The 11,052-nt window shown below is 34.6% G+C and overlaps 1 protein-coding gene across 1 annotated transcript; it reads left to right on the top strand.

Annotated features, from left to right (window-relative positions):
* Positions 525-5,823, top strand: LOC109232330 (serine/threonine receptor-like kinase NFP). Its single transcript, XM_019398061.1, has 2 exons — positions 525-1,782; positions 4,657-5,823. Exons 1-2 carry the CDS (start codon positions 610-612, stop codon positions 5,389-5,391), a joined length of 1,908 nt encoding a protein of 635 aa, XP_019253606.1. The 5' UTR covers positions 525-609; the 3' UTR covers positions 5,392-5,823.

Here is an 11,052-nt window from a genome sequence, read left to right on the forward strand (position 1 = left end):
GATTATATTTGCAGCGACCGCTTATCCTTTTTAGGATTAGAGTTGGCGTGATCACCTGTCTCTACCTCTCCTTAGGCCCTTCAGGGTCAACCTCTTACATTTCCTCACCAATGCATCTGTGCATCTCCTCTAGTCCAATAAACAATCCAATCATAAAGAAGCCAAGCCTTTTAATTTTCTAATAGTCCCACTATTGTAATAGTTTTATATATGCTATACTTTGTTAGAAAAAGATGTGTCTAAAAGGCTGATAACTAGTCCAAACATGTGAAAACATTTTGCAGTCTAATAATTTGCAGAAAACAACAAAGATAAATAAAATAAGAGTATTTTCTGCAATAAGGTTGACCAAAAAGTCTCCTATGTGGGACCATCAAATTGGAAAACCTACCATCTTCCATCAATGCTCAAGACAAGACCATATGAGAAATTAAACAACAAGCACCAATCAAATTAAAAAAAAAAAAAAAAAAAAAAAACCATCTCCCATTAATGGTCAAAAACCAAGACTATAAGAAAAAGAACAAGAAATTCTGTATATATAAACTTCTTAGCTCCATTATATTTTTTAACACACCTTCTCCACAAAACAAAAAACAAACCAAGAAAATGAGAATCAAGCCTATGTATGGTACTTTTTCACTTCTTTTCCTCTTCATCTTCCTATTGTATAGCCAAAATCTATGTTATGCACAAGATGCACCAAGTACAACAGGCTATAGCTGCAATCCAAGCCAATTTTATCCATGTCAAACATATGTTTTTTACAGAGCAAAAGGACCAGAATTTCTTGATTTAGCCTCAATTGGTGATCTTTTTTCAGTAAGTAGGCTTATGATTGCAAACCCTAGTAATATTTCTACCCCAAACACAACCCTAGTTAATGACCAATCCCTCTTAGTACCAATCACATGTTCTTGTAACAACATCAATACCACTTTTGGTAACATATCATATGCTGGCCTTAACTATAGTTTCAACTCAGGTGATACTATGTACATGATCTCAACTGTTAAGTTTCAAAATCTTACAACTTTTCAATCTGTTGAGGTTCTTAATCCAACTGTTGTACCAGAAAATATTCAAATAGGTCAAGTCATAGAATTCCCAATATTTTGTAAGTGTCCAAACAGAACACAAACTCAACCCCAAAACCAAACCCAACCAAGATATCTTATTAGTTATGTTTTTCAACCTTTTGACAACATTTCTTCAATTGCTTCAAGATTTGGAACAACCCCACAATCTATAAGAGAAATTAATGGAAATAATCCCAAGATTTTTGATACCCTTTTCATTCCACTATCTAAACTTCCTAATATTACACAACCAACAGCTACAAATGCAACCCCACCTCCTCCACCTCCAACAAATACACCAATAATACAAGAAAATGACAAGAAAGGAACAGTCATAGGTTTAGCTATTGGTTTAGGAATTTGTGGGCTGTTACTGATTTTGGTTTTTGGTTTATGGGGTTATAGAGAGAAGTCAACAAAGAGAGAAAAGTTTAGTGATGTGGAAAGGCAGAAAAGCTTATATCTTGGATCAAAAAAGGAGTCTTTAAATAAAGATGTTGAAGTGAATTTAATGGCTGATGTTTCAGACTGTTTGGATAAGTATAAAATGTATAAAATTGAACAACTTTGGGAAGCAACAGATGGATTTGATGAAGGGTGTTTGATTCAAGGGTCTGTGTATAAAGGTATAATTGATGGAGAAGTATTTGCAATCAAGAATATGAAGTGGAATGCCCGTGAAGAACTCAAGATCCTCCAAAAGGTAAATTTTTTACTCAAAATTCTGTACTTTAATTAAGTTTTTGTATTCACCCCAAAGAGACACCAGTAGAAAGTTAGATTTTTTTTATAAATATTGCGGGTCCGAGTTAGTTTGCGCGTAACTCGATTAGTCCATTAATTATTTGTTATGAATTGTTCTATTGACTATGTGCTACCTTTCATCAGCACTACTTAAACAATTTTACCTAATAGTAACTTTTTGTTTTCCGCTAAAATTTGAATGTTAGCTTAGAAATTTATCGACCATTAGATATCACCCTTATGGTCGTTTGGTACAGTGGTGAGATATCGCGGGATATCTCATGGCGTAGGTTATCCCATAGGATACTATTCCCCACCTTCGATATGGAATAGCTAATCCCATTATTTTAGGGGTCATTTGATTGGGAAACAAGTTATCTCAAGATTAATTATTCCGGAATTAGTTATCTCGATATCGTTATCCATCCTCTCATAGAATAAAGAAAAAACTACAATCCCTGGATAACTAATTTCGGGATTAGTGATATCGCGACTTTATCTCAACCAAACGTGAGATAACTCATCTCAAATTTAATCCCGATATTAATTATCTCTTATCCTTCGTACCAAACGAGCCCTTAGTGTAAAATTTATTCCAAAACTAGCTAATACCTATTATATTAAATATAGTATAAATATAATCCCAAATTCTATTTCGGAATTATTAGTCTTATCCCTCGTACCAAACGAGCACTTATTGTCAAATTTAAACCTCCACTTTGGAATTGCTTTTGCATCATTGAGAATTTACTGATGTTAGAATTCCACTACAGAATAGTTTTTCCTCCAAAGTATTAGATTAAGTATTTATTTAATTAAATATTGGTTAGGTTTAGTGACCTGTCGTATTCTTAAGGTATTAGGAGTTAGGACTATAATATTCAAGTGGACTATTATGCCCGTTTGGATTTAACAACGTATATTATTTAAGCTAATCGACAGCATTCAATCCTCAATTTATTTGTCCTCCGCAGTATATCTTTTCATTAAAAACTTTTTCTCTTTGTTCCTCAATTATTCACCTTTTGTTCTTCTTTTTCATTGGTGTTTGTGAGGAGACCCTACCAACCACTATTGTATATAAAAAATTAACAATAGTGACTAATGAAAAGAAAGAAGAATTATCAAGTCTCTAAGGTTAAATTTTAGTGGAGAAAAAACAAATATTAAGTGATTCTTCTATGTACCTGTACATAATTATTCGGTACAGGTCCCGAATAACTATGTACTAAGCTCCCGCCCGCTATGCGCGGGGTTCGGGAAAGGACCGGACCACAAGGGTCTATAGTACGCAGTCTTACCCTGCATTTCTGCAAGAGGCTGTTTTCAGGGCTTGAACTCGTGACCTCCTGGTCACATGACAGCAACTTTATCAGTTACGCCAAGGCTCCCCTTCCCATTGAAAAGGGTATCTTTTATCAAATGTAAAACAATAACTCAAACCAAATAAAATGAATTTTCTTCTCTATGACCTCAAGTTCGTTAGTTTGCAATTGATTGTGGCTACCTACATCTAATACTCCACTACTTTTCTCTGCCTGCTTTCTCTCATTAATGCGTCATTCTTTAGCTGGCTTGGCTGTACTACTTTGAATTGATTTTGTTATATGTCCTACTCCCTCCGTTTCAATTTATGTGAACCTGTTTGACTGGGCACGGAGTTTAAAAAAAAAATGAAGACTTTTGGAAATTTGTGGTCCTAAACAAGTCAAAAAGGGGCCCAAAGTATTTGTGTGGTTATAAAAGTTTCTCACTAAGGGTATAATTGTAAGTTTAAGCTAAATTGCTACCAAATTTAGAAAGGGGTCATTCTTTTTGGAACGGACCAAAAAGGAAATAGGTTCACATAAACTGAAACAGAGGGAGTATTTTTTAATAAACAAACGTCATCATGTCCTATTTTGCAACCTCTCATGCAATATTGTTGCATTTAGGGTGTTATTTGTCTTATTTTTAAGTCACTCATATTTTCACTTTTATAATACTTATGTTTAGTTATATTTTAGACAATCTGATATTAATAGTGTAAAATTCGTTTACATTGTTCGGTGTATAATCATTTAATTTAAGAAAGAAATTGTCATCATGTCCTATTTTGAAACATCTCTTGCAGTATTGTACCTTTTAAGGTTGGTTTGGTTGGGAAAGTTTCCCAGCATTAATTATTTCGAAATTAGTTATCCCATGATTGTTATCCTATCCTCCCATAGGAACAAACATAACACTATAATCCTGGGATAATCTCGAGATAGTTATTATCGCGATTTTAACTCAACTAAACATAGAATAAACTCATCTCAAATCTAATCTCGGAATTAATTAATTATCCCTCGTACCAAACGAGCCCTTAGTATATCATTTGTCTTATTTTTTCGTCACTAATATTTTCACTTTTATAATAGTTATGTTTTAGGTAATATGATATTCGTAGTGTAAAACTTCCAATACATTATTAGTGTATAGAAATTAAATTTAAGAAAGAAATTGTCATCATGTCCTATTTTGCAACCTCTCTTGCAGTGCCGTCACTTTTGGCTACATGAGTAAATTTAAGTCTTGGAATAAAAACAAAGGAGTAGGGACCATGAAAATTTGGACTTTCTTCTGTTTGTCCATAAAATAAATTTCTTTTTTTTAATTTTGTAAAAAATGTATTGTCCATAAAATTTTGCAAGTTTTTGAAAAAATTTTGAAAATAAGTTTTTAAAAAATGGCCACTTTTTCAAAATTTTCAGAAATCTTTTTTCCCCACTCACAAAACTGCAACATTTTTTATTAAAATTTTTATGTTCAAACGCCTACTTAATGATTTTCCCTTTTTTGTTTTTGGTAGGTGAACCATGGGAATTTAGTGAAGCTAGAGGGGTTTTGCATAGACCCTAAAGAAGCAAATTGCTATTTAGTTTATGAGTATGTTGAGAATGGTTCACTACATTCATGGCTTCACGAGGACAAAAAAGAAAAATTGAGTTGGAAAACAAGGTTAAAAATTGCTACTGATGTTGCAAATGGTCTCTTATATATCCATGAACATACAAGGCCAAGGGTTGTACACAAAGATATTAAGAGTAGCAACATTCTCTTAGACTCAAACATGAGAGCCAAAGTTGCCAATTTTGGACTTGCTAAATCAGGCTGCAACGCGATAACGATGCACATTGTAGGAACTCAGGGCTACATTGCCCCCGAGTATCTAACGGATGGTATTGTATCGACTAAAATGGATGTTTTCTCATTCGGAGTGGTGTTGCTCGAGCTTATGTCAGGTAGAGAAGCTATCGACGATGAAGGGAGAGTTTTGTGGGCGAAAGTTGGCGAAATTTTGGAAGGGAGTGAAGAGAGAAAAGTGAGGAAATTGCAAGAATGGATGGATGATAGTCTTCTTAGAGAGGAATGTACAATGGAGAGTGTTATGAATGTGATGTCTGTGGCCATTTCTTGTTTGAATAAAGATCCTTCAAAAAGGCCTAGTATGGTGGAAATTGTATATGCTTTGTCTAAAAGTATTGATCTGTTTTCTGATATATCAGAGGAGGGATTATCTCCAAGGCAAGTGACAGCAAGATAGACTACAAATTATGATCCCAACGTGGTACCTCTGTTGCGTGGACTTTCCAAAATGTTGCCGCATTGTGTCGGATCCATCCGACACACACCCAGAAACTTTTTTGGAGAGTCCGAGCAACACAGTTTGGTACTTCAATGTCGTAGCGTCTGGTATCCGAACATTGGCTCGAGGCATTTTGTCTAGTAATGTAGTGTGTATATAAGTAGAGTATATAATGTAAATTAGGTTTGAAGTGGGCTACGTAGCATTTTGTAGTGTTGAGGTTTTTACTTTACTTTGAGGTTTGCTTCTATGTGTAATAACTCTTATATTAGTAGTATTTTTCTTTTATCTTTCTAGCCGTAGTGGAAAATCCTTTTGAAATATGTATTAAGAGGTGCTGATATCTTCGAGTGTGAGAATAAATAAGATCTTCGTTGAGCTTGTTTGCTATTGCAAAATGTTGAAAAGGGAAGAGAAATTAGTTTAATGTAGGTGTGTGACATTGTTTTGAAATATACTCCTTTCATACCTGTGAGCTAATCTAAGTTGCTCGAATTCTTCACTTTTAGTTCTGCGTTTGTGTCGACACGGCATGAATATAGGTGTGGGTGTGGGATTCATATCGGATTTGATCAATCAATTTTGGATACTTTGACGAAAATCAATGGAGATATTCGAGACAGATACATTGGTTTCTGAAATCAAAACAAAAGCTAAAATGGAATACCTTGGTACGTAGAAATTTCTATGTCGGTCCATTTCCTTTTATCTCCTTCTCGGATTCGGGCACCATTTAAGTTTTTCACATAATGTCTCGTAATTTAAGCATACTTTTATAACTCGATTTTTAGATATTTAAATTATTGTTAGCGAATCTCCGAACTCGTATATGTACCCTGAATCTTAAAATTTAGACCACAAAAAATCCGACCTCTAAATTTATACCCGTATCAAATACCTAGACCCGAGTCCAAACAACTCAAGTTCTAATTTACAGGTGTTTTGATAGTTTCGGAGTAAAACCAGGCTAAGCGAATAAAAGTTACTCTTGAATGTATTTACAGGCTCACCATTTTAGAGAACATAGAGAGACTCAAAATTAGTATTTGACTCATTCAAATAAAATTGAGCAAGAAGTTGAATTTCATCATTTCAAGGAAAGCCAAAAAATTAGTTTGAATTAATAGATAGATGCTAAAATAAATTTCTCATAAATTGTGGATGGAATTAAGTATACGTTTAACCATTAAGTCAAAAGATTAAAGAAGAAGTACCTTAATATCTGCTAGGTTTTAGGAAAACCCAATAAAAAAGACGAATTATATATAACAACAATAATTACACATAATCTCCCAGCATCAACTAATTCAACGTTTCTCTCATGAAATTAATCTATACTATAAGATGATCAACATAAACCATATACACAACTACACACTTTGTAACAAATAGTCAGTATTCATGAGGTAAAATGCATAGTTTACACATCGAACTTACACTGGAATCTTTGTTACACACCTTTTTCTTCACGAAAAACCTTTTACATACTCAATCTTTTAAAAGTGTGTCTAAGACACACAATTTTTATTACGTATCACTTGCGTGTTTTATACACATAAGTGGCGAGTGGACAATTAAAATTTTATGTCTAAAGGCTCAGTTTTGAGGCCACTTGTCCAGCCTTTTCAATTTTTTATTTTTCTAAATTATTTTTAGAATACCAAGTCTTTTTCATCTTCTTCCAATTATTGTACTATCACCTTCTTCTACCACCATACCACCAAATATTTTCGCCAGGAATATAAGGAGGATAAAAAAAAATTAAAGTTTTTTATTCAACATACGAAATCACTGAATGACTGTGTCATGGGTGTGCTTTGTGGGTGGCCAAACTTGAAGGAAAAATGTATGGAGTTCTTCGTATATGTCGTGAGAATTTGTGGGTTCTAACTGGGTCTGTAGAGTTTCTTCCATTTCAGCCATTGACGAGTTAGAAATTTTTGGTTAATTCTTTTCTGGTCTTATTATTGTTGGTGTAAGTAATTTTGGTACTCAAATATATTATTAGTTAGATCAATTTGAAAGAAGGATGATACAAATAATTTTAGCGAAATATTTAATTGGTAATGATGATAGAAATTCAATGTAATATTTTAAAAATTGAAACTAAAAAAGAATGTTTCATGGTTGATGTTGGTGCAGAAGTACTCACTTGGGAGGGGGCAGCCATGATGGTGCAACTTGGGAAAGATTTTAGAAGATGGATAAAATTGTAAATTCAAATATTTTCTCTTTTTTAAGGTCAATAACATGTGTTAAATTATTATTGGTGCGTGACTATACTGACAAAGAAATAGTCAAACACCGAATAGGTGTGTCTTAGATTTAGAAAAGTTTAGTGTGTAAAAGATTTCTCCTAAAAAAGGTACGTAACAGGAATTTCGATACAAGTTTGATGGGTAAACTATGTATTTCGCTTATTCATTACTTAACCTTCTAACACGTGTCAAAGTTAGTATTCCCTCTGCTCTATTTAATAAGACTCTTTTCTTTTTATTTATTCCAAAAAAAAAAACAATTTTTTACATTTAGAAAATCTTTCACTTTAAACTTCTCATTTTATCCTTAATGACAAAATTTTTCTTTCATAAAAACTTCATGATATGTTAAGATCATAAAAGTACTAGTTGTTATAAAATAATAAAAGAAGAAGAAGAGTATTGCAGAGAAAAGTAGAGGGAGCGAATTTTTATTGATATGGGATGAATTACAATGGAATAGAACCCTCTATTTACAGGGAGAGGGTGGCTTAGCCACCAAGCAATGAACCCTAGAATCTCTCTAAATATGGACATTCACCATAAATTGGATTCTATTTATAACACTCCCCCTGAATGTCTATTCAACAGATAATGTGCCTCGTTAAAACCTTAACTAAAAGAAAACCCAATGGGAAAAAAAAATTCTAGAAAAGGAAAAAGAGTACAAATGTTTAGAAATGCGCCTATTGGTTGCCTCGTTAAAAACCTTGCAAGGAAAACCCAGTGGGACAAAACTTTGTAAGGAAAAAAGAGTGCAACGCGCATTAACTCCCCCTGATGAGAGCATCAATTCACATCCTTGAGCCTTCGCATCCCGATCTTGTACACTAGCTTCTTGAAGGTTGACGTCGGTAGAGATTTTGTGAACAAATCAGCCATATTATCACTTGAACGAATCTGTTGCACATTAATATCACCATTCTTTTGAAGATCATGTGTGAAAAATAGCTTTGGTGAAATGTGCTTTGTTCTATCTCCTTTTATGAATCCTCCATTCAATTGAGCTATGCATGCTGCATTATCTTCATACAAAATTGTGGGTAACTTGTCACATTTCACACCACATTTGTCTCGAATAAGATGTATTATAGACCTCAACCACACACATTCTCGACTTGTTTCATGAATAGCAATTATCTCAGCATGATTAGATGAAGTAGCCACAATTGATTGCTTAGTCGATCGCCAAGATATGGCAGTGCCTCCACAGGTAACACATAACCTGTTTGAGACCGAGCCTTGTGTGGATCGGATAAATACCCAGCATCGGCATAACCAACAAGATCAGGACTGCAATTATTGCCATAAAATAAGCCCATATCGGTAGTTCCTTTTAGATACCGCAATATGTGTTTGATTCCATTCCAATGTCTCCTTGTGGGAGCAGAGCTATATCTTGCTAAGACATTAACTGAAAAAGTTATGTCAGGCCTTGTAGTATTGGCAAGATACATTAGTGCACCAATTGCACTAAGATATGGTACTTCAGGAGCAAGTAGCTCTTCATTCTTTTCTTGGGGTCGGAATGGATCCTTGTCCACATAAAGTGATCGAACAACCATGGGAGTACTTAATGGATGGGCTCCATCCATGTAAAACCGTTTCAATACCTTTTCTATGTAGGTAGATTGATGAACAAAAATTTCGTTTGCCAAATGTTCAATTTGCAAACCAAGACATAATTTTGTCTTTCCGAGATCTTTCATCTCGAATTCCTTTTTTAAATAATCAATTGCCTTTTGGAGTTCTATAGGAGTTCCAATAAGGTTTATGTCATCAACATATACGGCAAGTACAACAAATTCCGATGTTATTTTCTTTATAAAAACACATGGGCAAATGGCATCATTTATATAGCCTTCCTTTAATAAATACTCATTAAGACGATTATACCACATTCGTCCTGATTGCTTTAGACCATACAAAGATCTTTGCAATTTGATTGAAAATATTTCCCGGGACTTTGAATTATTTGCGTTAGGCATTTTGAATCCCTCGGGAATTTTTATGTATATTCATTATCAAGTGAGCCATAAAGGTAGGCGGTAACCACATCCATTAAATGCATGTCAAGCTTTTCATGGACAGCAAAACTAATGAGATAACGGAACGTTATAACATCCATAACGGGTGAGTATGTCTCTTCATAATCGACACCATGCCTTTGTGAAAATCCTTGTGCAACAAGGCGTGCCTTATATCTTTGTACCTCGTTTTTCTCATTTCTCTTACGTACAAAGACCCATTTATAGCCAACAGGCTTAACACCATTAGGTGTTTGGACTACAGGCCCAAAAACTTCACGTTTTGCAAGCGAATTCAACTATGATTGGATTGCTTCTTGCCATTTTGGCCAATCAAGTCTTTGTCAACATTCTCCAACAGATTGAGGTTCAAGATCCTCACTTTCTTGCATAATGCTAGATGCAACATTATATGCAAAGACATAATCCACTATTATATCCACTCGATTCAAATTTGTCTCAATATCGATTGGATTTATTGATAGTTCCTTATTTTCTTGAGTCTCGGGCTCAGTGGATTCCTCATGAATCTCAGAATTTATTAAATTGTGGATTTCTTCATGAGATTCTTTCGTAGTGTCATTTTGATCATTTATTTTCCTTTTTCTAGGATTTCGATCTTTGGAACCTAATGGTCTGCCACGTTTTAGGCGTGCTTTTGACTCATTAGCTATGACACTAGAAGATTGTCCAATAGGGACATCAATACGGATTGGAACATTCTCCGCAGGGATATGTGATTTTGTTATCCTTTTCATATCCGTAAATGCATCTGGCATTTGATTTGTTATTCTCTGCAAATGAATAATCTTTTGCACCTCTTTTTCACAAATTGAGGTGCGTGGATCAAGATGAGATAATGATAGATTTTTTCACAAAATTTCCCGTTTGGTTTCACCAACTTCTCCCCCTAATTTTGGAATGAGTGTCTCATCGAATCGACAGTCTGCAAATCGTGCAGTAAACAAATCCCCCGTCAATGTTTCGAGGTAGCGAATAATGGAGGGCGATTCAAAACCAACATATATTCCTAACCTTCTTTGGGGACCCATTTTGGTGCGATATGGAGGTGCTACAGGCACATATACTGCGCATCCAAAAATTCTTAAATGGGATATATTAGGTTCATGACCCAAAACTAATTGCAACGGGGAATATTTATGATAATTGTCGGTCTGAGACGAACTAGCATTGCTGCATGTAAAATGGCGTGACCCCAAACAGAAGTGGGCAGCCTGGTTTTCATGAGTAACGGTCTTGCTATCAATTGCAGACGTTTAATTAAAGACTCTGCAAGACCATTTTGAGTGTGAACATGAGCTACAGGATGTTCC

This window comes from Nicotiana attenuata, chromosome 9 (genome assembly GCF_001879085.1).
Source record: "Nicotiana attenuata strain UT chromosome 9, NIATTr2, whole genome shotgun sequence".
NCBI lineage: Eukaryota > Viridiplantae > Streptophyta > Magnoliopsida > Solanales > Solanaceae > Nicotiana > Nicotiana attenuata.